This window comes from Lissotriton vulgaris, chromosome 10, assembly GCF_964263255.1.
Source record: "Lissotriton vulgaris chromosome 10, aLisVul1.2, whole genome shotgun sequence".
Classification (NCBI taxonomy): domain Eukaryota; kingdom Metazoa; phylum Chordata; class Amphibia; order Caudata; family Salamandridae; genus Lissotriton; species Lissotriton vulgaris.
In genome coordinates, this window is record NC_141698.1 from 226,650,325 (window position 1) to 226,677,787 (window position 27,463).

General features: G+C 49.5%; 1 protein-coding gene across 3 annotated transcripts in view; it reads left to right on the top strand.

Moving 5' to 3' along the window:
- Positions 1 to 27,463, top strand: part of GTF3C1 (general transcription factor IIIC subunit 1) — a 2,762,707-nt gene that overhangs the window by 2,315,566 nt on the left and 419,678 nt on the right. For all 3 annotated transcript variants that reach the window (XM_086940909.1, XM_086940911.1, XM_086940910.1), the window contains one exon: positions 25,656 to 25,828. In XM_086940909.1, the coding sequence (XP_086797035.1) occupies positions 25,656 to 25,828 (173 nt within the window). The remainder of the gene's footprint in view (positions 1 to 25,655; positions 25,829 to 27,463) is intronic.

Below are 27,463 nucleotides of genomic sequence, written 5' to 3' on the forward strand. Positions count from 1 at the left end.
CCACTCAGACAGAGCATTGAGGAGGAAGAGAAATCTCCCTCCCACCAGACTTTAGAAAGGATCAGCCTCCTCAGGGAACTGATCTGACCCCTTCTGAAGGAACTGCCCCAGAGGTAGTCAGGCCTAGCCTGGCAGAGCCCCTGATGTCAGTGGACCCTTCCAAGGTGGGACCCAGTCTGGAGCAGGTAACCTGCCCCTCTCTACCCTGCCTCAGTCAGCACAGAGCTGTAGAGGTCGGGGAGGCCAGTGGTGGACCCCAAAGGGCCCCCTGTCCAAAAGAACTCCCCAATCAGCAGATTAAGGGCACTGAAGCTAGTAGTCCTAGCCCAGTGAAAATAAAACAAACTCCTGAGGGATCCCCCTTAAAATTAGCTAGGGACCTCCCACAGCTGGACACTATTGGGCACAGCCAAACCTGGGGCCTAAAAACCCCAAACCTGACCTGTCCCTCCAGTAAGCGAAACAGAGGGACTCTGCCTTCAGCTTTAGGTAGCCAGAGGTTGACCCTGAGAGCTCATAGCAACTCACTACTGGAAAGAAAGGCACATATGGTGGATAGTGATTGGAGGAAGTTGAGCCCAACAGTAGTGGAGTCTCACTTCAGTACTCCATTCCCACACCAGCCTTTTACTTTGCCAAGACACACCACAGGTAGAGATTCCCTATGGTGGAGACCCTCAGATACCCTTAGGGTGAGGGATTGCTTAGTGGACCATGATATAGGGGGTAACCATGCCAGTGCAGGTACCACCTCATATGGCCACTCAGGCAATATAGGCTTACCTGGCCAAGGATAGCCTTATCTCCTTTCGTTTGGGGGGGGGGGGGTGTTATGTAGGAGGGTGGATACCGGACTATGGTTACCCCCAACATTTTGCCTTGTGCTTTGCTGGTTTTCCGACTTAGTTGACCTGGTACCCTGCTATTCAGGGCCCCAGGCCTACTGCTCTCTCTCTAAAATTGACACGTGTACCTTAGGTGCATATACCAATTGGTACTGGGCCACCTTATCAGTCCCTGTACCCAGGGCATAGGTGTACCCAGGGCCTACCAGGGGCTGCAGCATGTATTATACCACCCCTGGCTGGCCATCTAAATCTGACACAACTGGCTGCACGACAGCTGGGGCAAAGTGGTGTAATCACCCTTTGCTTTAGATATAGTATACCTATATCTAACCCTAAAATGGACACATGTATTCCTATCAGTCACTCCTATGGCAGGCCTTAACAATCCTGAAGGCAGAGTGCTTGGAATTATGTGAGATGGTGCTCTGGCATGAGCTGAGCCCTTTTGCAGCTTGCGGAACCAAGTCATAATAGCTGTTCCATGATAACGCGTACCATATACTCTTAAGTGCATTATAATCCACGCGGTTATTTGCCAACTTTGGTATCGCTTTATCAAAACATGTCGAGTAAGGTGTCATACGAATTGGAATACTAACCCCTCGCCAATTCTGGCGACGGGGTTAGCATTCCACCCTTCTAGAGGGACACGACATGTATGTAACTGTGAACCCCGGTTAAAGTTAACTCGAGCCTCAGCATCACAAAATGGATGCTGCCACCACAGAAACAAGTCTGACCTCCTGCTGCTGGGAGTCCTTCCAGCGAGGGAGGCTTGGACAAAGGGTTTCCTGCCTTGGGAGGTGCTATCACCACCCCAGACAGGATTTTGTGTATTAGGTAGGACAGGGCTGAAAGGAATGAGACATGCCTGGGGCACACAAGGTGTCCCTATGCATACTCCGGTCTAAACCAGTTCCTGGGGCACTCCAGCCCCAGAGCTGGCGCAAGACCGGACAAAGGATAGGGGGTGTAACCACCCCCCTTCCTGGTCCCACCCAGGGGAGGGACCTAGTCGTAGTGCAGCCCCCTTTAGCTGAATAAAGGTAGGAGCTGGTCCCATTCCAAATTAGATTAATCTTGACAACTTCCACGAAGAACTCTTGACCTTCGACCTCCTGAACATCAGAAGACTGAAGAATCTCCCCTATGGTCAGGGAGTGACCATCCTGCTTCGCAGGCACCATCAAGCTCTGTGCGGTTTGCTGCAAGTCCTTCCTTCCTGGAACCCGACGACCCAGCTCGACGAGACCCGGACGTCCAGACTCCTCTGACCTCTACCCACATCCACAGCACAGCTGAGACCCGTGGGTGCGACGAGCAACTTGGAGACGGCCATCTTGAAGAAACCTGCACAGCGCTTCCAGCACGACCGCCGAGGGATCCTCGAGTGAGTGCACTGGGGTCTGAGAAACCCCACACCGACGCAGTTCCTGCACCAAAGACCAGCCCCCCAGCATCCACGAGATCTGCGTGGGGCCCTTTTGCCTGGTTGCTGCTGGTCCTGTTGTCTGGTCACTTGCCGGCTGGCTAGTGACGTCTGAGACGACGACCCAAAGAATTCAACACTGCTGGTCTGGTCCCCCAGACTGGCCCTTGCTTCCTTGTGAACGAGAAGCACCCCGGACCCTCTTGGTCCGCTCCAGACGCCATCTTTGTTCTACCGCGTGGCTTGCACTTGCCAAGGCCTGTTGACCAGATCGACGATCCAACACCGCCAACAGCAGCAGACTACGTGGGACAGCTCGTGCCCCCAGCCTGGTCGTAGAGAACAGCTCCTGGTCCGCGCAGCTACAGAGAGAAGTGTCCCGTCCTCCACCTGACTGCGGCGACAGCATCTGGTTCCCTCCTGGTTCCAGCACCGTCACTGGCTAGTGACCGAGACTCTGTCCCCTTCCCTTTCAGGATTTCTTCTTCCTAGTTCCATCCTTGGAACCACCGGACTCCTCCATCTGGTCGCCTGCCAGCAACTCCTTGTTTCAAGCTTCACCGGGATCAACGCAGCAAACCCGACACAACTTCAGCCCTATGCACCCGCAGCCTGTGAGTTAGGTAACTAAAGCTTCTAGGTGCTGAAGACAGTGTTCACTATCCTAGTGTTCAGGTCCACTGTTGTTTTCCCTCCATCCAGCCGGGTTTGTCCGGAATCCGTAACTTTGTAAACTGTAGCATCCATAGACGTTGGTACGCATCCCGCGTGAGAGTTTCCACTCTGCACGTGAGTCCCGTGGGCCTCCTGCTCCTTACTTACCTAGTCAGTAGCGTAGTCCCAGCGATCCTCCAGCCTCTGGATCTTCTTACAGTACCTTCCTTCCTCACATTCCATTGTTTCTAGTATATGGTTTGTCGTGCCCCTAGGGCACCATTGTAAATCGTGCAACTTGAGTGTATTTTTCCGAAGAGTTTGTCATGTGCTTAGCCCTCTGACCTCATAAAGAGTTCAGAGGTGTATGTTAGTTAATAAATACTTGTTTATTTTCATAACTACCTGTGTGGTGTCCTTTCACTTGGTATTCAAGGGGTGATATGTGGTAAAACAGCTGGCTTCACATGCCAATAGAGTTTAGCCTAAGACTGCTTTGTCCATGCTACCATTAGGATAGCTGGTCTATAAGGTTGACTTACAACCAATCACCATAAGGGTTGTTTGGACTGATACAAGGTGATCACTAGAACTAGTGAGCATCATATATCAGGCCAACTTCTCACAGTGGCCCATCGACTACGACAGTCGATGAGGATAACGTCGATGATAGAATTTACTTTTCCTGTATTTTTAGCACCGTCGCACTTCCGACGAGGATTACTCAAGTCACCAGAGTAACCAAGACATTCCTACGGCCATCCATGCAAGGGTGAAACAAAGTTTTCCTTTGCTTCCATCACATCTGTTGGAAGGTTATGTACAAGAGGCGGATGCGAATGATGGATTTTATGGGGTGGCTCACTGCCCATCTAAGTTTCATGTGAAGTGCCAAGAGGAATGTGAGAAGTTGGCCTGATATATAGTGCTCACTATTCTAGTGATCACTTTGTATCATACCAAACGACCCTTATTGATGATTGGTTGTAAGTCAACCTTATAGACAACCTTTCCTAGTACCATGGACAAGAGCAGTCTTTAGGCTAAACTCTAGAGGGCGTGTTAAGCCAGCTGTTATACCAAATACATATACCCCTGGAACACCAAGTGAAAGGACACCACACACACAACGCCTCCTGGTCCGTGTGGCTGCAGAGTCCGGCGTCACCCACTCACCTGATCGCGGTGACTTAATCGGGTGCCATCCTGGTGCCCACACAGTCACTGGCTAGTGATTGAGAACTGAGTCCCCTCTGCTTTCAGGTCGTCTTCTTCACTGATCCAGTCTTGGATCCCACCGAACATCTTCACTGGTCGCCTGCCAGCAACATCTTCTTTCAGGCTCCATAGACTATAACGAGGATTCCCGACGTTATTTGAACCCTATGCAGCCGCAGCCCCTAGGCTAGGTAACCCGAGCATTTCAGTGCTCCAGTACAGGTTCACTATCCTAGTGTCCAGATCCTTTGTCGTTTTCAGTCTATCTAGTCGGATTCGTCCGATAACAGTAACTTTGTGAATACTAGCCTCCATAGACTTTGTCCCGTATCCCGCGTGAGAGTGCACACTCTGCACACGATCTCCCTAGGCCTCCTGCTCCTAACCTTAGGGTTCAGTAGTGTAGTCCTAGCGATCCTGAAGCCTCTGGATCTTGTTACTTACCTGCTAGTATTTCGCATTCCACTTTTAGTGTATATGGTTTTTCGTGCCCCTCGGGCATTTGTGTACATTGTGCAACTTGAAGTATTTTCGTAAGAGTTTTGTTGTGTGCTTAGCTCCCTGACTCATAAAGAGATCAGGGTAGACTTGTTATAAATAAATATCCTTTTATTTTCATAACAACTTGTGTGGTGTCCTTTCACTTGGTGTTCAAGGGGTATATGTGATGGTATAACAGCTGGCTTAACACGCCCTCTAGAGTTTAGCCTAAAGACTGCTCTTGTCCATGCTACTAGGATAGCTGGTCTATAAGGTTGACTTACAACCAATCATAAATAAGGGTCGTTTGGAATGATACATAGTGATCACTAGAATAGTGAGCACTGCATATCAGGCCAACTTCTCACAATGTCTCTTACAGATATATTGTTACACAAGTAGTAACTTGTGCGTTGAGTGTATTTATGTTGCATTAAGTAGAGTGTAATTATGTGGCACTGAGTGGTATTATGGGGAGTGTGTGTTGTATTCAGTTGAGTGTAATTATGTGGTGTGTAATTATATGGCACTTGGTGGTATTTGGAGTGTATTTTGCATTGAGTGCATTGTAACGATGTAGCAAATAAATATGTGGCACGGAGTGGTATTGTGTGGAGTGTATGTTGCATTCAGTAGAGTGTATTATGTGGCATGTAATTATGTGGTACTGAGTGGCATTTGGAGTGTATGTTGCATTGAGTGCAATGTAATTATGTAGCATATAATTATGTGGCATTGTGTGGTATTATGGGGAGTGTATTTATGTTGCATTGAGTAGAGTGTAAGTATGTGGCGTGTAATTATATGGCACTGAGTGGTATTATGTGGAGTGTACGTTGCATTGAGTGTAATTATGTAGCATTTTCCCAGAAGATGTAACCATAAACATTCACACAGTAGTGAAGGTATGTGTGTTCCCACTACTATAATTCACGATTTCCCAATCACATACTTCCTGTGAACTGTACATTGATGTGTTTTAGCCTGAATAGGTCATGCTAACTTCATACAGCAAGGCATACAAACAGCCACCTACCCCTTCAAGGATTCCAAAACACAGTTAACACCTTCACCCTTATAATGTTACTACATCAGTCCAATCCTCTGCAGTTTTCACTGGCCTAGGGAGGTCATGTATTGGCACGCTGTTCACCAAATCATTCATTTTGGAGTCTCACCAAAAGTAAAACTTTTCAACAGCACCGGGTCGCCACAATGAGAGAGTGTCTTGTATATGGACTTAACTTCTAAACTGAGAAGATAGATACATAGCAGATAGAAGCTTCTCCACAAAGCACACTTCCAGTGGTATCCTTTAGCAATGACATAGCTTACAATGGAAAACATAGTCTACAGCACATTGTATGCCAGTACAAGCAAACCCATTTTAACTGCAGGTAACTGACAAGATTAAATCTAATCTGTGTTTCACTTGATTGCAGTATGTGCTGGAAAATAAGGAGAGAGCAAGGACCCTCAGACTCTGTGCGTGAAAGAAGCCTTTTAAAACAATTAATGACTTTTAAATTAATTTTAGCAAGCACAACGATCTAACACACGTTCCCTCTCTTGCACAGTGTGTATTTAATTTTTTTTTAATCTAGATGTGGAATAAAGCAAGCAGTGCCCACAGTAAAGAGACGCAGGGTGCCCTTTACCTCATCCAAGGTCCCTGCTTGTGTAAATGTATATAGTGTACATTAGCCAGGCTGAATGTGCTTTGTGTCTGCACTTGGCAAGCAGCAGCTTTGGCAAAGGAACGTATTTGCCAGAGGATGCATGTGATGCATATCTAGACCGTGATAGAAGAAGCTTCTTTTTATTGATACAGCACAGGAAGACATTTGGATTTAATTCATAGAAAATGTAGAGGACTATGAGGTTGGCTCAAAGAAAGTTACCGACAGTAGATGAGGGCAATCTTTTCTCCTGATGCTAATCTGGAAATAGAGTGCTTGTGTTAACACAAAACAATCCTTAACACAAAGCAATCCTTTTAGCATCCACCTTCAGGCTACAAACAACATGCGCTGCCGCAAAGGAATGTCAGGAATGCAGCTGGCACCCGACCGCGCTGCTGCTTGCTCCCGAGCTCCCTAGGCCAGGGGACAGTGAAGGTGGAACATGCACCCGCCTTGGGCCAATTGCGTACTGTCTGTCTTAGAAAGAAGAATGCAAAGGCCAATTGTAGGTGGAAAAAAAAGCGCACAAGCGTATGTTCAGAGTTTGAAGCCCCTTACTAAATGCCTCGCCGCGCATGCGCGCTGGCTCAGGCGAGACCTAAACAGATTAAAATGCTGCTTTGTAATCTATAGATTCTATCTATGACTGTCATGATCACTCTTGTGTTTCATTTAAGCTTGATGTTTGCCCACTGCAATGAAACAGAAAGTAATTTGTTTTTCCGTTTCAAGAGCTTAACAATGTTAAATGCAAACCATTAAAATCATACACATACAATTAGTAATTTGCAAAGAAACACTTCAATTGCCTAAAAGAGAAGACGTGCTCACATACCCAGGTTTAGCCTAAATATTATAAAACAGTGTTTCTTATGAATGAGAGAACATTTTTAGGGTGATGCGATGCCTGTTAAAAAGTGTCCATCAAACGGAGGGAAGTTACATCATGATCCATTATGTGCCAAATGTTTTTGATGCCGGTGGGTGTTCGCTCTGCATCTATTATATACTAAGTGTGTGTGCTGTCAGGATTTTCGATGCACATCATATGCATTACCTACTCCTTTACTGGAAGCAGCAGAGGTAGGAGGCCCAAGGCACACTCTGCCCCACTATTATATTACAAATAAAACATCTCGACACAGCAGGTAAAAACAGTGTGTTCGAGGCATATGAGATGCAGATTACACTCCGTGCATAGATGGCCACCTAGTGTTGGGCCCAGATGTTTGCAGTTTGTTTTTGTTGTAGAAAAGTCTTTGGAAGTCACTGGATAGGTGACTCCTCTTTTGGATGATTTCGCATGGTCATCAACTCCATCCCCAGATGTTCTTTTTCTGCCACCGGGCTCGGATGTGTTTCCAGCACTCCGTGTTGGAACCGATTTCCTTCAGCGCGCAATCCTCACCAGCTTCTAGAATTTAGTTTCAAACGTGTTTCCAGTCGACGCTACTCTTCAACATCGAGGACTTCGATTCCGGTCGTCGACGACGACCTTCGGGCCTAACTAGGACTCGACTCCAGCTCATAGAAAGGACGCCATTTAAAAAGTGTCCTCAATGTGGTTCGAAGTTTCCCCACACCAACTTTCCCCTCTCCCCGGAGCATGAGGCCAGAGACTGTTCCGCTTGTGCCTCCTTCCGCTCCAAGAAGACGATCCGGGACCGAAGAGCTAGGAGAACAATGGCTCGATCTTCAGCTCCGATTCCAGACTACCTCTTCACGGAGGGCGTCGACGTCCCAGAACAACATGGCATCAACAGCAACTCCGATGCAGAAGATTCCGATGTCGAGGACATCACTCCAGCACAGCGGGTCGTGAGTAAGACTGTCAACCCCGACCCTTCCTCGACACACCCAAAAAAGGCTCCGGTCACACCCTCGGGCTCGGGTGCACACCGAGGCACTGCTTCTACTGCCCCACCTTCGGGCCCGGCTAAGAAGCTACCTAAGCCTTCAGGCGACTCGGGCTCGAGTCGACCTCCCCACGGTGCCGGCGCACACCTACCGGAACCGAAAAACTCGGCATCGGAACCAAGCAAACATGCTTCGGATTCGAAAAAACTACCGGATCCGAAAACTTCATCTGAACCGAGAAAATCATCGGAGCCGAAAAAGACTCCTGCTTCTCCTGTTAGAGGCATTGCCAAAAAAACAAAAGATGCCACTTCGGTGCCGAAACCTTCCTCCGCATTCAAAGATCAGCCTCCTGCAGAGGACTTATTTCACCCATTTTTGCACAAATGAACGATAGGCCTGTTCCAGCACAAAAATCTCAGAGAAGATGTCTCTTCCAAGGAGCACTGTGAGAAGATTCCCCACAAATTTTTCTATATTCTCTATGTTTGTGGACTCCACCACTTCTACAAAGCGAACATTGTCCCTCCGTGAGCACGCTTCCAAATCCTCTGCTTTTAATTGTAGGGAGTGGAGGAGCTTATCTAGTTTCTTAGTCTTTGTTGATTCCTCGGCTAGAATATCCTCAGCATCTGATGTTCTCTTTTCTACAGTGTTCAGGTTCTCTCTATGTTTGTTTAGGCGCTCTGTCATCCTATCCATTCTAAATTTAACTGCGTCAATCTTCCCGCTGATCTTCTTTAGGCTCCATTGCATAGTGGTTAATGTCTGTTTTAGCTCTATGTTTCCGTGGGGGAGGGTCCTTCAGCCTCAGAAACTGAGTCTGCAGAATTCCTATACGTTTTTCTGTGCTTGGGGGTCCTGGCGGCTCAAGTTGTTGCTTAGACTGTAATTTATCTGCTTTACCCTTAATGGTAATCTATTTTTTTTTATTTAAACAGTTTTTATTGCAGAGTCGATTACAGTGTACTTTGCTGGACACAGGATCTCTGTATGCAGAGTCGTCCTCTTATCTCATCCCAGATGTCACGTATACAGCCATTCAGCCCACATCCCGGAGGTCGGGCGGCGCTACTCAGTTACATTTTACACTCGTGACTGGGTTGTCTGCTGCAGTCATCATATGGGGCCCTCTGCTTTTATGTTTCCAAAACCCCCCCAACCCCCCCCCCCCCCCAGTGCCCACTATCACTCGTCAAAATTCGTACATGTTCCGCTACAGGATCCCGGGATGCTTGCATCTCTCACCTCCCCCACCCCCTCCCTCCCCGGTGTCTACGTCTATGCCTGGCGTTAGGAGATGTGCCTATACTGTGGGCCTACGGAGCTTTGTATTTTTACTGTGTGTGTGTGTCCGGTGTAAGTACCGGGGTCGTTACCATCTCTACTGGAGTCACCTGTCCCTCCGCCTCCTCATCTCCTTCCTCGTCCACTGTACTACCTCTCTGCGCCTGTACTAATATTTCCCCATGCCATTGCTGCGTCCTGTGCTTTCTCGTCTGAGCTACGGCGGGCCAGTTGGTATCTGATCGTACTCTCCGCCGTTGCCCACTTCAAAAATTCATTCAGCCACTTCCGGTGTGTTGGCCCTACCTTCGACTTCCACCCCTTGGTCAGTTCTCTCTTCGCAATATGTAGACCCATGTCGATGAATTTGCTAGACAGTTTGTTCTTGCGTGTGTGTGGGAACCAGTGTAAAATAGTGACCGCGCTATTGTACTGCAGTCCCTGTCCGGTTCTTCATTTTGGGTGTCACCTATTTCCTTCCAATACTCTTGTAAACGGGGGCAGCCCCTCAGCATGTGTACTAGATTTGCTCCTAACTGGTTACATCTGGGGCATGCTGCGTCCTCTGCGCCAAAATACGCAGCTATTTTACTCGGGGTGAGGTAGGCCCTGTGGAGGATATAGAGGTGTATTAGTTGGAAACGCGCGTTTCTGGTGCTCTTCCTAGCCCTCCGCACTATTTGGGACCACGCTGTGTCTGGTATTTCTAACTGTAGGTCTGCTTCCCATTTATTCTTCAGCTGTGTGAGTGGTTGTAGGGTTTCTGTGTGCATTCTGGAATAGAGGCATGTAACTGCCTTAAACGTTCCTGCCGCCATCGCTGTGTATTGGCACGCCAGTGTGGTAGTGGGCTCCATCATTCCCTCCCCCCAGTGCGCCGGTATGGCTCTCACCACAGCCGCATGCATTAAGTAGTCTCCCTTCGGAAGGTCGTATCTTTCCTGTAATGTCTGGTACGGGGCCAATACTCCGTCATCATAAAGATCTCCCACCACCACCTGTAACCCTGCCTCCTCCCACAGTCGTAGTCTCGACCAGTCTTCGCCATGTGGTAGAGCTGTCACCATGCCCAGCGGGATCTCAGGCGCATATGCGTGCCCGGGTCCAGTTCTCTTTTGCGAGGGATTCCAACACAATCGGAGCGTCCGTTCTTCTTGAGTCAGCCCTCCGAGCCTCAGTTCTTGCTGCATGGTAATATATGCCAGTATGTGGCGGGGGTACCGTTCTCCCTCTACTGCTCTGGGCCGCGGTAGACCCTCGCAACCTCCTGTGTAAAGAACTGTAATTGGGCCGCCAAGTAGTAGAGCTCGAAATCTGGGACCGCTAGGCCACCCTCATCCTTTGGGCGGGTCAGCGTCACCAATGCAATTCTACGTCTGCTCGTTCCCCATAAAAAAGACACAATCATCGATCTCAACCGTCTGAAGATCGCTCCAGGTATCCACACGAGGAGGGTCCGGAAGAAGTATAATAATCGCGGTAGGGCTATCATTTTTAGGAGTGAAACCCGGCCCGCCATTGAAAGGGGCAGGGTGGCCCAGAAGGTCATACTGCCCTGCAATGTGCGGATACAGCGAGCTACATTACCGTCCAGAAGGTCCTCGGGCTAATGATATATGTACACTCCCAGGTAGCTCAGGCAGCTGGGCTCCCATCTAAGCTCTGGGTGGGTTAGGGGGCGCTCCTCCTCCTTCAGCGGGAAGAGGCAGGTTTTTGTCCAGTTAACCCGCAGTCCTGATATTTCGCCGAAGCGCGCCAACAGTCTCCTTGCGCCATTCACAGCTCCCTCAGCATCTTCTAAGAAGAGGAGAAGGTCGTCTGCATATAGGGAGATGAAGTGGTGTGCCCCTCTGACTTCTAACCCATGGTAATGTACACCACGCCTAGCCATTGCTGCTAGCGGTTCAAGCGCAAACAGCAGGGGAGAAAGCGCACATCCCTGTCTGGTTCCCCGATGTACCTCATATTGGTCCGATACTAAGGGTCCGACTCTCACCCTAGCTTTCGCTGAAGAGTAAAGCATCTTCGTCCACCGTATATATCCCTCGCCCATGCCAAAACCCTCTATTACCCTATACAGGTATTCCCATTCCAGGGTGTCGAAGGCCTTTTCTATGTCAACTGCCAATACCAGGGGGGCTCTAGCTCCCGGCGGTGGGTCATCTACTAGCCTGAGCATCCTACGGATGTTGTGTGTCGTGTTCCTTGTGGGTATAAAACCTGATTGATCCTTATGGATCAGGTCTTGCATATGGGGTAGCAGCCTGGCGGCCAGCACTGTGCTCAGAATTTTGTAGTCTGTTGTTAACATAGACAATGGCCGATAGGATGCAGGATCCGTGCTTTCCCTTCGCGGTTTTAATAAGGAATCATAATAGCTTCGCGCATTCACTGGGAAAGTCTGCCCTTTTCCTTGGCTTCATTATATATCACTTGTAGTCTCGGGGTCAGTTGATCCAGGTATTTCCCGTAAAATTCAATGGGTAACCCATCTATCCCTGGTGTGTTGTTACGCGCCATTCGCTTTATTGCCCCTCTTATTTCTGCCAAGTCTATAGGGCCGCCTAGGGAATCAGCCTGTTCTTGGTCCAGCTGTGGCATCTGCAGGTCGGTCAGGAAAGCCTCCATTGCCTCACTTTGGTTCCCCAACTCGCTACTATATAATCTTTCATAATATGATCGAAAGCAATCCAGAATTTCTGGCTGTGTTTGAAGTGTGTCGCCTCCACCTCCCTTCAGGGTCAGGATCGGTTGAGTACTCCTATTGGGGTTCGCTCGCCAGGCCAAGACTGTTCCAGTTTTGTCTCCCTCAGCAAGAGTCTTCGTCCAGTATGTTTTGTAATCGAAGCTACGGAGGCGCTCCACCTCCACAGCCAATGCCTCCCGCGCCTCACTTACTCTCCCCTGTAACTCAGGGCGGCCAGGGCGTTCCTGTTCCGCCTCCCTCAATGTACGCTCAGCCTTATCCAAATCCTCTACCAATGACCTGCGTACCCCTGCAAATTTCCCTATGCAGTGCCCCCTTGCTACTATTTTAAATGCGTCCCACTCCATGGCTCTGGAGGAGGCGGTACCCTCGTTCTCTGTGAAGTAATTAGCGATCCGATTCTCTAGCTCTTCGCGGAAGGGTGGGTCATCCAGCGTGTCCGGTCGTAGCCGCCACGTCGGAATCTTTGAGATTGTATTCATCCAATCTAGTGTTAGGAGTATAGGGTTGTGGTCAGAGATTGTGCGTGCTAAGTATTCAGTCCGGGCCACTGCTGGGAGTATTGCTTGGGAACAGAGGAAGGTTTCAAGGCATACATGGAGGTCATGTACGCTAGAGTAGAACGAGTAGTCTCGCTCTGTCGGATGTTGTGTGCGCCAGCCGTCTATTAGATCCCATTTCCCCAGCCATTCCGTTCTGTACCTCGCCAACCTATGTACAGGGGATGTGTGTAGTGGAGGGTGTGACATGTCTAGTGTTGTATCTTCTATTGAATTGAAGCCCCCCCCCCCCCCCCCCCCCCCCCCATCAGCATAGGACCTGTGAAATAGGTGGCTAGTACCCTGGAGAGCCTCGCAAAATAGGCTGCCTGATCTACATTTGGCGCGTAGATGCTACTAAGCACAATGTGTCGTCCTCTAAGTAGCCCTTCAACCGCTACAAATCTCCCATTGGGGTCTTCCGTATGTCTAGTTACCTGGAAAGGAACTCCCGCTCTCACCCAAATTAACACTCCCCTAGCAAAAGCAGAGTACGTGGTGTAAAACAGGTGGCCCCTCCATCTACGCTGTAGCGCTATTCCCTCTTTCTTCGTTAGATGGGTCTCCTGTAGGAATGCTATATGCACTCCTCTACGGACTAGGTAAGAATGGATTTTGTGTCTCCTCGCCATTGTATTTAGTCCCCGCACATTCCAGGACACACATTTTATTGAACCCGCATTAGCCATTGTCCCATCTTGTTCGGTTTAAATCAGCAACATGTTGCATCCAGACATCAGACACGACACCGTCCCCGCCCATCCCCAACTTCCCCCCCTCCCCCCCCCTCCCCAAACCACACCTCGTTACCCCAACTTCTCCAGGTCCCCCCTTCCCCAGAACAGGACCCAACTGCAGAAGAGTCGCTCCCATCCAAACTGTTGAGCAAACGTGCTCTCAAATTTCCCTAGTCCGTAGTCAATACCACGGCGGCTTTTTGGGCCCTGGGGCGCGTGAGCTAGCCTCTGAAACCTTCAAGTGCTGTCCCCATGCCCCCGCCCCGCAATACGCATTATGACTCAAGATATTCCAGTCTTACAGTGGCCTGCTCAATAGTTCGTGAAGGCTGCACCATTCGTTGTCATCTTTGTCAGGTACTGTGGTCAGGATTCAGCTTTCGATGATTTCTCCTGATGTCTGTGGCGTGACCTTCGGGCCCCTGGCGCTGCCCAGCTCCGATAACTCAGTGTCCGAGCCCATTCCTTGGCCCTCCGAGCCTGATTCTCTCGCCGATTGGACCAGCGCCGATCCCGACACTTCCTTTACTGCCTGCAGCGCTGCTCGTCGTTCATCTTCCGTTTGGGAGGTCGTCGGTTTTCTGGACCCTTCTCTGCGCCCGCAGAGCCTCCGTGATTGCCTGACTGTGTGTTTCTGGCACTCCTCCTCGGCCTGTATCGAGCTCCATCCGTGCCTGCTTTGTAGGTGTCCCACCAGGCCCATGCATCCGCCGATGTTGTGAAGAACAGTGCCTTTTCGTCAACCACCACTCGGAGTTTGACCGGGAACAACAGCGAGTACTGTAAGCCCTCTGTGCGCAGTTCTTTTTTGATAGAGAGGAATGAGGCACGTAGTTTTTGGGTCTCAAACGTGTAGTCCGGGAATAGTGTAACTTTGCTGTTGTCCACCTGAAAGGGCCCTGTGTCCCTGGCCCGCTGCAAGAGCCAATCCCTGTCTTTGTAGTGAAGCAATTTGATGACCACTGGACGAGGCGGTAGGCCCGGTTTCGGGGGCCGGGATGGTACTCGGTGCGCCCGCTCTAGAGTGAAGAAGGGAGAAAGACCCTCCGGGGCCACCACAGTCTTTAGCCAGTCGTGCAAGTAGCCCACCATGTCCGAGCCCTCTTTTTTTTGGGGAAGGCCCACCAGGCGCACGTTGTTCCGCAGGCTGCGGTTTTCAGCGTCCTCTTCCCGCCTCTCCAGTGCTTGTATCCGCTCCATCGCTTCCGTGAGTCTCCCATCCATCGACTTATGCGCTGGCACGATGTCTTTTAGGGTGTCTTCCGCTTCCTTGACCCTATCCGATAACTTCGCGTGGTCTGCCCGCAGGAGCCCCAGCCCTGTCGACACCTGCACTATGTCTTAGTGTAAGGCATCCTTTCGTGGCAGCAATAGCTGCTAGGATCTGGTCCTGCATCTGTTGCAGTTCCGTTGTAGATTGTGAAGTATCTTCCGGCGTCTCCGTGGCAGGGCTCCCGTCTCCTTTTACTCCTCTGGGCTTTCCCATCCTGCTCCTGCGACGTAGACCTAGGTTCCCAGGGGTGTTCAGGTGTCGTCGATGCTCCCCGCAGCAAGCACTCCGTTGGTCACAAATCAGGAGGAATATAGGTCGGGTTCTCCTTCTGGGCACTCCACTTCACGGGGTCAATCACCCCTCCCCATCTCTATAGGCCCCAGTGTTAATTAGGCTGGCCACGCGATGCTGTTGACCCGTTCTGATCCCCCAACGGTGCTCCGGCTCCCCGGTGAGGCGATGGGGGGGTCCGAGGAGTGGGCTGGGTGTGGGACATCTGATGGCCCAGCCGGGGGGTCGTGTCGATTGGTATTTCCACTGGGGGTCCAAAGCTCGAGGGGACCGCTGCTCGCCACTCGGTTCTCTCCACCTTCTCCTCCGGCGGCTCCCGCCAAAGGAAGACTGTCTGCCGGCGGCGCCCGACTCCTGGTGCACAGCCAGTGCAGTGTTACTTGCTCACGTATCTGGGCCCAATATCCTCCCGGGTTCAGCGCGCAGGGGGTTCGAGCAGGGCCCCCCCGCTGTAAGTGGACAATGGGTGGGCAGACTGAATTTGCTCCCTAAGCGGGCCTCCTTCTGAGCTACGAGTCCCAGGGCGCTCGCCCTGCTCTTCCGGTAAGGCCGGTCTTCGGTTATCCTCGTGGAGGTTGCCAATCTTCCTCAGCCGTTCCACTCCCTCGGGCCCCAATCTAGTTGCTGCCCAGTTCCAGCCGCCTACTGGTCGCCCCTCGCAGCTGGGCCAGGCCCCCAGGGCTCCGGGATTGCACAAGACCCTTTCTCCTCCACAGGGGTCGGCCACTGCTGTTTCTCACTCTCTGGGGTCGTCAGGTGAGTTCTTCAATTGCTCCTCGACGCTTGCAGGGATTGTGGGCTCCCAAGCCGGGGTGTCGATAATCAGCTCTCACCTTCCCCGGGGTCGTCAGTGCGCAGGGCCCCCTCGCCGGCTGCTCCGGGCCCGGGGGTCAGTGTCTCACTAGGCGGTCCCCGTCCCCTTCTCTGCTCCTCTCATTCCCACTTCCTCCGTGCAGCTGTGCAATTGATCCGGAGCTGCCGCCCTCGAGATAATAGGCCCCGGTGTAAATTTATCATTCCTTGTGTGAGGCGGGGTCTCGCCGCCGCCGCCTGTGCACAGCCTTCCACACCAGCCGCTCAAGGGTCCAGGCCGGTGGTACGGCAGTCGGGTCCAGTATGTCCCCAGGCACCCCCTCTGATCAATCTCCTTCGCCCAGCCGGGCCTCGGGCCAGAGTTGCGCCCACAGGGACTGCAGGCCCCAGAGCCGGGGCATAGATTATCCTCTCCTCGGGCGGGGCGGAGCCTCTCCGGAACCGCTCCCGTGCCCAAACTACTCGCCGGCCGCTCCGAGGTCGGGGCCCGTTGGTGCGCCAGGCGATCTCAGCCTCCCCCTCGGCCACTGAATACCTCGCTTCCTCTGCTCCGCCGGGCGTCGGGGATGGATCCGCTGCTACTCTTCGGCAGCCGCCTCCCAGGATGCTGCCATCTTGCGCTCCGGCGTCTCGGGCCCTTCGCGTCAAGGTGCGCCCGCTGCAGTGGATTCCCTGGCTCGCCACACGAACCAGAGCAGGCCCGGGTGTTGCACTCGGGATCGACCCGATTTTCACAGGGATCCCGGGTCATAAACAGGATTCTCGGCGGATCTTTGGGCGGAGGGTCGGGAGCCTCGCTAGCCTGCGACGTCCTCATCGGCTGCTAGCCACGCCCCCCTTAATGGTAATCTATGATGTGGGATTTGACTGCCTCAGGTTTTTTTTCTATCTCTCCTCTAGTCTGTGAGAAGTTGGCCTGATATGCAGTGCTCACTATTCTAGTGATCACTATGTATCAGTCCAAACAACCCTTATTGATGATTGGTTGTAAGTCAACCGTAGACCAGCTATCCTAGTAGCATGGACAAGAGCAGTCTTTAGGCTAGACTCTAGAGGGCGTGTTAAGCCAGCTGTTATACCATCACATATACCCCTTGAACACCAAGTGAAAGGACACCACACAAGTTGTTATGAAAATAAAAGTATATTTATTTAGAACACAGCAGCCCTGGACTCTTTATGAGGACAGGGCGCTAAGCACAATACAAAGCTCTTATGAAAATACTCAAAGTCGCACAATTTACACAAATGCCCGAGGGGCAGGAAAAACTATATACTCTAAAAGTGGAATGCGAAATTACTAGCAGGTAAGTACTACTCTAATAGGCTTTAGGATCGCTAGGACTGGACTACTGAACCTTCAGATTACTAGCAGGGAGATTGGGTGTAGAGTGTGCACTCTCACGCGGGATGCGGGACAAAGTCTATGGATGCTAGATTTCGTAAAGTTAGTGTTATCGGACGAATCCGACGAGGTCAAGCTGAAACGAAAAAGGATCTGGACACTTAGATAGTTAAGCTATGCTGGAGCACCGAAATGCTGAGATTACCTAGCCCAGGGGCTGCGGCTGCATAGGTCTGAAAAGACGTCGGGAATCCTCGTTGCAGTCTATGGAGCCTGAAAGTAGAAGTTGCTGGCAGGCGACCAGTGATGAAGTTCGATGTGATCCAAGCCTGGATCGATGATGGAGGATACCTGTAAGCAGAGGGGACCAAGTCCTGAATCACTAGCCAGTGATTAGATGGGCACCAGGATGGCACCGGACGAAGTCACCTCGACCAGGTGAGTGAGCGACGCTGGGCTCTGCAGTCTCTCGGACCAGGAGGCGTTGTCGGCGACCAGGATGGAGGTGCGAGCTGTCCCACGAAGGTATCTGCTGTCGACGTCGCTGGACCCAGGATTGGGGCAACAACTCTTGGCAAATGCAAGCCCATGCGGTGGACTCAAAATGGCGTCTGGAGTGGACCAGGAGGGTCCGGGGTGCTCCTCTGTTGGAGGGGAGCAAGGGCCAGTCTGGAGCAACCAGACCAGCGGTGGAAATGTCGTCGTTCGTCGTCAGGAGGGCCACAAGCCAGCAGGCAAGTAGCCGGACAACGCGGTGAGCAGCAAAGAGCAGAAGGGCCCCACACAGATCTGGTGGATGCTGGGGGGCTGGGCTTCGGTGATGGAGCTGCTCAGGGTTAGGGCTTCTCAAACCCCAAAGCACTCACTCGAGGATCCCTCGGCGGTCGTGCTGGGCAAGCGTCGTGCAGTCTTGAAGATGGCCGGTCCCTCGAGGTCTCGTCACACCCACGAATCTCAGCGTGGCTGATGATGCAGGTAGAGGTCAGAGGTGCCAGGGAAGCCGGGTCTCGTCGAGCTGGGCAGTCTTGATCCGGAGGAGAGACTTACAGCAAACCGCAATGCGCTTGGGTGGTGCCTGCTGTGCAGGGTGGCTACTCCTTAGCCACAAGGGAGAGTCTTCTGAAAGGTTCAAGAGTTCTTTCGTGGAAAGTCATCAAGATTCGGAATTAACTAATTTGGGAAGGGGGCCCGCTCCTATCTTTATACTAAGAAAAGGGGCTGGCACGCGACTAGGTCCTGCCCATGGGTGGGACCAGGAAGGGGGGTGGTTACACCCCACTCCCATGCCGGACTTTCCCCAGCTCAGGGGCTGATGTGCCCCTGGAACTGGTTCTAGCCGGCAGATGCATAGTGAGCACCGGGGTGCCACTTGCAGTCACCTTCCTATTCAGCCCTGCCTACCCAGGATACACAAAAGCCTGTCTGGGATGGTGCTAGCACCGTCCCTGACAGGAAATTTTGCCCCAGCTGTCGTGCAGCCAGTTGTGTCTGATTTCGTTGGCCAGCCAGGGGTGGCATAATACATGCTGCAGCCCCTGGTAGGCCCTGGGTACACCTATGCCCTGAGTTACAGGGACTGATAAGGTGGCCCAGTACCAATTGGATATGTACCTAAGGTACATGGAATCCATTTTACAGAGAGAGCGGTAGGCCTGGGGTCCTGATTGGCAGGGTCCCAGGCCAACTATGTCAAAAACCAGCTAAAACACAGGGCAAAAAGTTGGGGGCAACCATAGTCAGGATCTACCTTCCTACATAGTCTGCATATTCTTTTTCTGACACTTCAACAATGTGGGGTCAGCGCCAGCTCGTGATGTTTGCACCCCTCACCCCCAGCACTCGCAGTATGCCCAGTTCCGACTTCTAGTGCCTCCGCTTTTGACTCCCTCATTACTTAGTATTAGCCCCTTCACTTTCCGCGTGCTGGTTGCTGTACAGGTCACACTCGGTACAAGATTCACCTCTGTCAGGCCTGGCAATAGTGTGGTGCGCCGCCCCTTGGTGTCCCCCTTCACTTTTTTTTTCCTTACCTTGCCCGTCTCTTCCGTTTTCTTTTTTTTCTTCTCTTTTCTTCCTTCCCCCTTGTCTTTTATGTCCATTTGCCAAAGGGTATCGAGCCGCCTCCTTCCTCACCGCAGGGCTTCTACGGCAGTCGGCTCCATCTCAAGGCCCATCCTTTCCGCTTTGATATCTTCGCCGGGTCTCTGCCCCCAGCCTTCGCAGCAGCACCCCTGACCTCCTGGAACAGCAGAAGGGCCCCGGCTCCCCCTCGCAGGATTGCATTGTGTGGATGTGTGTCGCTGCACCCTCATCTCTGGGCGTCACCAAACGCTTCAGTGGGTCCGCTCAGATCAGGCCCCCCCCCCACCCCAAAAAGCATTGTTTTGCTCTGTCAAGGGAAGCTAGTGCAGGTGTTCATGGACAACACCACTGCGATGTGGTACTGCACCAAGCCGGGTGGGGTCGTGGACCCTCTGTCAAGAGGCCCTGCATCGCTGGACAAGGCTGGACAGCATGGCATAACCCTGGTGGTTCAACACCTGGCAGGTTCTTTGAACACCAGGGCGGATAAACTCAGCCGTTGATGCCTAGCGGATCACAAATGGAGCCTCCAGTCGGAGGTGGTGAAAGGTCTCTTTCAGCAGTTGGGAGAACCTTGGTTAGATTTGTTCACCTCCAAAGAGAACGCACAGTGGCAGCCGTACTGCGCACTGGAGTTTCGAAGGCAACTATCGCACGGTGACACCTTTCGTCACGAGTGGAGCTTAGGCCTGCTGTATGCCTTTCCACCCATACCACTCCTGCCCAGGGTTCTGAAGAAGATCAGGAGCGACCAGACCCAAGTCATTCTTGTGGCTCCCGACAGGATGAGGAGAGTCTGGTATCCAGAGCTTCTGAAGATAAGTATTAATCCTCCAATCAGGTTTCCCCTTTGGGAGGATCTTCTGTTGCATCAGCAGGGAAAGGTTCTCCGCCCAAACCTGTCAACTCTGCGACTCCATGCGATTAGATTGAGTGGTGGCAGTTGATACCTTTTGACCTTCCTCCCGAAGTTTGTAATGTTATTCTGGGGGCCAGGCGGCACTCCACTAAGACTGTATATACCGGCCATTGGTCGGAATTTGTATTAAGCTTCTCTGTTCCTCACACTACTACTTTAACTAGTATCTGTAAAAACATTAAATCTGGTTCTCCCCGGGACCCTGCCCCCCCCACCCAAGATACTAGCAGCCAGTCTGGAGGTCCTTGAGCGACACTTCAGGCACATCCTCCAACTCTCCTTTTCCACGGCTACCCTCCCTATGGAATGGAAGAAAGCCATTGTGTTGCCTATAAAGAAAAAACCCAACATCAGTCAGGACACTCTGGAAAACCTTCGGCCCATCTCTCTGCTACCCTACTTGGCGAAGGTGGCTGAGAAAATAGCTAACAGCCAACTCATGGCCCATCTAGAGTCTATATTTGGAATTGGATAAATGCACAGCGATTTGTTATCTCTCAAAGTTCAACAGTTAGTCGTTTTTTTGGTGCACCGTAAGGTGGCGTCGAGGGTCCTACGACGTCAAGATACACAGCACTGATGTGGCACTAGAGGATCTCTAGTGTCATCCCTTACCGGGCACACAAATATTTGTCTTCCCACACAAAGAAGACTTTCAATCCAGTGTTTCAATTGTTCATGAAATTTATTTTATATTTGTAGAAAAATTTATCATCATCATTTTATGTTGTTCGTTCAATATAATTCTCATGTTTGTGAATCAGACATTGTCATAATAAGGCATCCAATGCATTTCGGGCATTATATAGCATGCCCTTCATCAGGGAAATAGACACTGTAAAACAAGGAATAATAAAATCATATCATCAAAAAGGTTCTGTGTGAGTCTTATTAACATCAGTCATAACATAAACAAATACAAGGTCTGCTTGATGTGTGCTTATAAATCAATATGAACTGTGTGTGAATCACATGCTGTGGTTAGTATTAGTGAAAAAACAGAAAGAATCTTCTCAAAGAAAAATGCTCTAACTCACATGGCTGGGTCTCTAACAATACTTGTAGTTCTGCAAATCAAAAATAAAGCAGTGTTACAAAAACGGCCTCAAATGGTGGGGCAGTTCAAAAAGCATTCTAACATCCAGGCTGATGTTCTATAAAGTCCCTCACAACTAACCTTGCTCAAGAATAGGCGCGCGATTACGTCCTTCTCTCCTCGTGCTCCGCGATGGCTCAATGAAGTGCCAATCGCGTTCACCTTTTTAACCTGACTTCTGGTCATGTGACTAGTCACATGGCATGGCCATAGAAGAAAGACTCATTATCGAGGGTAGCAGAGTATGCTGTCTTAAGTAATGCCCGAGACATTGATCTAAATGCTGGTTATCATGATGGGTGGCCTAGAGAGCCGGTTGTGAAAAAATTCTAGAAAATGGTTGAAAGGATATGTATAAGCTAACGAGATTAAAAAAATATATTAGGTTAAAAAAATGGAAAATGGTTAGAAAGAAATACCGGGAATCGAACTAATCACTACTGAGATGTTAGATGAGCTGTTCTATGGTTAGTGCTATTGTAGAAAGTGAAGAAATGGAAAAGAATATAAGAGGTGTAAGTGTCAGATGTGTATATGAACTCACATAGTATACACAAGGAACAGTCAGGGGAGCAATTCATTATAGGTAACATGCAAATTCAATTCTTTCATTTAACCCCGATGGTTTCTGGCAGGATAAATTTTGTATCCAATAGTTCTCTCTCTGCAGAAGGTATTTGGAATTGTCTCTGCCTTCTACTTTCTGGACCGTTTCAAGGATGATGAATTTGATCTGGGAGATGTTATGATGTTCTTCAACAAAATGGGAGGATAATGCAGATTTCATATTTTTCAAACGAATGTTGGACTTGTGTTCAGTTAAACGTACTTTGATTCGACGTTCCGTCTTACCAACATACATTTTGCCACAAGGACATCTGATTCCATAAATGACATTACTCGATTCACAGGTGGCATTCACCTTTAGTTTAATGGGGTAACCTTTTGAAGGATGACAGAATGTGTTACCACGGATTACATTGTTGCAACTTCCACAGTTAAGGCAAGGTTTATCTAGAGTCTAACAATGCCTTCCACAACTCCCAATCAGGTTTCAGGTCAGGTTATTCCACCGAAACCGCCCTTCTGAGAGCGACCGAAACCCTACGGGCAGGTGTAGATGAAGGACAGACTATGGCACTTATAATGCTGGACCTTAGTGCGGCGTTCGACACTGTGGCACACTCCATCTTGCTACAGTGTCTGAACAAAGCCGGGGTCATCCAGGAAGCATTGGGCTGGCTTAAAGCCTTCCTCACTAATCGCTGCTTCCAGGTTCAGAGAGGCGCTTTTCTCTCTGAAAGCATTGCCTTGGAACAGGGGGTACCTCAGGGCTCTGCCCTGAGCCCTACCCTGTTCAACCTGTACATGGCCCCTTTGGCTGAAGTGGTTCAATCGTTCGGCATTGAATTAGTTTCATATGCCGACGATACCCAACTTCTCATCTCCCTATCCCAAGCCCCCTCTGCTTCTGCAAATAACTTTAAATCTTGCATGCAGGCTCTGGCAGGTTGGATGACCCAACACTGCCTGAAGCTCAATGGCTCGAAAACAGAGGTTCTGGTCATGGGAGGTAGGGATACGAGCTGGACCAAGGAGTGGTGGCCTTCGTGTCTGGGGCCGTTACCCACCCCCTGTGAAGCGGCCAAGAATCTGGGGATTTGGGTTGACCCCAAACTATCCTATGACTGTCACGTAAACAAGGTGGTCGGAAAATGCTATGGGGTCATGAAGACCCTGAACCGCACCCTTGATCTCCTTCCCCTTGGAGCTAGGCGCACTATGACACAGGCTCTAGTGACCTCTAGGATAGATTATGGGAATGTGCTTCTGCTTGGAACAACTCAAAAGAACATCAGGAGACTTCAAGTCCTCCAAAATACAGCAGCACGTCTAGTGCTTAGACTTCCCAAGAGAGCACCCTCCAAACCTGCTCTAGACACCCTCCACTGGCTACCTATAAAAAAAAGAGTTCTCTTTAAAGCACTCTTAATGTGCCTTAGGATCATCTCCCAAAAAGCTCCTCCTTACATGAATGACCTAGCTATTCCCTATGAGCCCAATAGAGCTCTCCGCTCTGGGGTACTGGCTTGCTCAAAATACCCCGTATCAGGAAAGCCAGAATGGGTGGCCGTTCCTTCCGGGCTATGGCCGCCAGGGAATGGAACGCTCTCCCTATGGAGATTAGACTAGCGGACTCTGAGACCGCCTTCAGGAAAAGCTTAAAAACCCACCTGTTTTCCCTGTAATACCCTACTCTGGTCTTGACTTTCTCTCCACAGCGCGGGGACACGCCGTGATGGCGTCACCAGGCGCTTTATAAGCTCCTTTGTTGTTGTTGTTATTATACTGTACAGAAAGTTTTTTGACCCTCTCTTTGCTTCTCTTTCTACTGTCTACTGTATAGGGTTCTGCTTTGGGAATTCTAAAGGGTTACATTTCTGCTCTGTCTGCTTTTTTACTGCTGCCAGACCAACACTCTCTCCAAGTCCCCTATTGTACATAGATTTCTAAAAAGGGCTGGCTCACTTGTTTCCACCCATGCCCTTTGTTATGCCACAGTGAGACCTTAATTTGATTCTCACTTACCTGTTGTGTGCTCCATTTGAGCCTCTGCACAATTGTCCCGTCCGGCTGTTGGTCATCAAATCAGCCTTCTTAGTGGTGATTACTTTGTCCCTGAGGGTGAGTGAGTTACAGTTGTTATCTTGCTCGCCTCCCTATCTAATGTCCTTTCTGGACAAAGTGGTGCTTCGCACCCGGACTTCTTTTTTGCCAAAAGTTTTACCCCATCATCACATTGCCCACCTTCTTTGCTCCCCGCATCCCTCTAAGGAAGAGGAGTGTCTCCAACGACTGGACCCAAAAAGAGCGTTGTCGTTTTACCTTGTCCGCACAAAAGAGTTCCGAGTGAATGACCAACTCTTTGTGGGGTACGTGGGAGCAAAGAAGGGGAGGGCAGTGCAGAAAAGTGCAATTTCATGCTGGGTCGTTCTCTTTAAGATCTGCTATGCCCTGGCAAGCAAGTATCCCCCTGAGGGATTAAGGGCCCATTCCATCAGGGGGAAGGCAGGCTGCGACTGTGGCCTTGGCTTGGGGTGTTCGAGACATCTTTCAGGCGGTAATGTGGGCATCATTGCACACGTTTGCAAAACACTACTGCCTGGATGGTCAGGTCTGCAGTGACCGGCACTTTGCCCGCTCAGTCCTGTAGGACCTTCTAGTTTGAAGCATTGGTCCAAAGCCCACCGCTGGGATGGTATGTCTTGGGTATCTGATCAAAGGTAAGGAATCTGCAGCTAGTAGTCTCTATCAGATGAGCAAGTTACTTACCTTCTGTAACGCATTACCTGGTATTGACTCTATCTAGCTGAAGATCCCTTACAGCCCCACCTATGCTTCTCTGCTTTGGGGACTAATATGGTATGACTAGGATTGCTCTCCCTTTCAGGGCCCGAATTTTGCACACAACTGTGTCAGTTACTTCATAGCTCTACGCTCCTAGCATGAAAACAATTAAAAGTACGGACGTCTGCTCGCCTGGGTTGCACCTATATGGGCACTATGATGTAATAACCGACACTGCCTACGACGTCACACGGAGCCAAATGGAGCCACCCGACGATGCGCGTAAGGGTTATTGCTCAGCAAAAGTTTCCGGATTCAGCCTGACACCTGGGAAATTCCAAGCTAAGGAATCTGCAGCGGGATAGAGTCTCTACCAGATAATGCTTTACCGAAGATAAGCAACTTGTTCCTAATGTCAATGGTGAGGCCATGAGCATTGCATTTGATGTGCGAGGTATAGTTAGCATAATTTGTAAGTGGTATAGTGTATTGTAAGATTTCACAGCTAAGTAATTATCATTCTAAAATATTTTTTTAGGTGCTTTGGCTCTATTTTATTCATGTTTGATATTCTCTTTGCAGAAACATATATTTTGTGTGAAAACGTAGTTCCTGAAGCCGGATTTGTCTTTTTCCGAGATGGGATGATATTTCTATTGCAAACGCGGAATTGCAAATTACAGATTGAATAGCAGTAAAGGGAATTTCAAACTTTTGAATTCAAGTCTCACCATCTTAATCCATTTTAATTCCTGAAATTCATAATTTGAAAGAGTGAAGTGAAATGTCGGCAACACTTCCATTCTAAGATCCTTGTCACTATAGAAGTTGACTAATCCAACCCTGGTTATTATTAGAAGAGGCCTAATGTGTACAGCCGTGCAAAATCTTAAATTGTCCAAAACGCCCATGCTTTCCTGGCAAAAAGGTTACCACGATGTTCAGTTCTTTACATTTCACAAATCCATCATGATTTTTAAGATATTAAACACCTGTGGCTTCATCTGTATGATATGTAAAAAAGTATAAATAATTGTGTATTTGTTCCAGACCTTTCGCATGTACAGAGAGTATGGTGACAACGTTTTGGTGAAGGCTTTTGTGGAGTATCAGAAAAAAAGTTTGGTGAATCGGCGGCGTATTAATCATACACTGGGGCCGAAAAAAAGCCGGGCTCTTCCATTTGTTCCTATGTCATACCAGTTATCTCAAACTTACTACAGGTCAGTGTAAAATAAAGCCTACAATGTGTAATTCATCACAGGTTTTTTTAAGGTGATATCTTGTGGTGTTTTTTGCATTTCCTCTCCCTCCCACGTCACAACTTCTGCTTTTGCAACAGGTACACTATATCTTTGTCTCATTAAACATCATGTCTTTGGCTGACTGTTAACATAAAATACACAAACCGAAGAGCTCATCTCAAATTTAAAGCTGCTTTAGAAGTTAAGGCATTGTTTTATTCAAGTTATTCATTTGAATACATCTTCCTTTACTCTGGGCCAGGATTTCAATGGCTCTGTACAAGTAGTATGGAGTGCTTCAAAACAAAGGATCTAGACTTGTTTTTGCATAGGTTCCTCCACAAGTACTACCTGAACCCCTAAAAATCCTAAAGAAGGGTCTCGAGTTCCCCCTTCATATCGCTGGGATCTGGTGTTAACATTTCTTTCAAAATTTGGGACTGCTTTCAGAAAACGGATGCATAGATAAAACAATCTTGCTAACTTCATTTTCACATGGGCTCACAAACTTTCATGCACAGGGTGGCTGATACTAGTTTATTAGCACAGACGTCTATTTATTTTTTGTCATAGGTTACATTATGTTAAAAAAAAGGCTTGTATCTATTCATACTTGTTCCGAATTTTTGATTATTAAACAGTTTTTTTTTCTGATGGATAAGCCTAACTGCAGATTCCTCTTCTGTAGAATATCCAGATACCAGACTGGATCTGAAAGATCTTTCATCATAGCCCCTGCGCGCCGGTAGTTGGCATCATGTGGCTCCATGTTCGCTACTCTCTGCCCAGTAAGTGACGGTGGAGCTCTGTGTATTCGTAAGTCGATTCAGAGCTTGCTCCTATCTATTTTTTTTTCCATTAGTTGATAAGTTTTTTTTCTCCAAATTTCTTTTCCAGTGTGCAAATGGAACTTGACCACTCATAAATGTACAGAGTGTAAGCCTTGTAGAGACTTTTGTAAGCAGGTATCTGTAACTGATGCCTGTGAATTCAGTGTGCCTTGTTGGTTTTATACTTAACTCACCATATTTTACACTTTCATTGTAGTGCCTGGGGGAGGAAAAAAGAGTGACCAATATAAATGCATAGTATTCCTTCTCCTTAAGCTATGTCCTCATCTACCACTCTCAAGTCTACCGGCTGTTATCTACTTGGCATAAAATCATCTTGCAGGGTTTGATACATATTATATCCCCTTAGGTATTGTCAGCGTCCTTCCTCCGTGTTTCGTCCCGTCCATATTTTCATCCTCATCTTCCTGTACCTGCCTTGATTGCTCCCAGCTGGAAAACATTTCCCTCCATTGCTCGGCCATGAGATGGCGTCTAAGAGCTCTAGACTCTTTCCAGGTCAGTAATCTGCCCTCTGTCCCCGGCCAGTAAGTGCCATCTCGTTTCCAGAGTCCCACTGATGGCCCCGTAGGGGATTTCCAGGACATAGCTATCCTTCTTTTAGCTAATGCCATGGCCAAATCAATAAATCTATTGCCCACCTTTCATTTAGGTGGTCGGGGAAAGAGTCCCAATAGACAAAACTTGAGCGTGAAATCAAGTGTGCGCCCCACTGAAGCGTTGATCCTTAATGAGACCTCATCCCAGAATGCGCGCAGTCTGG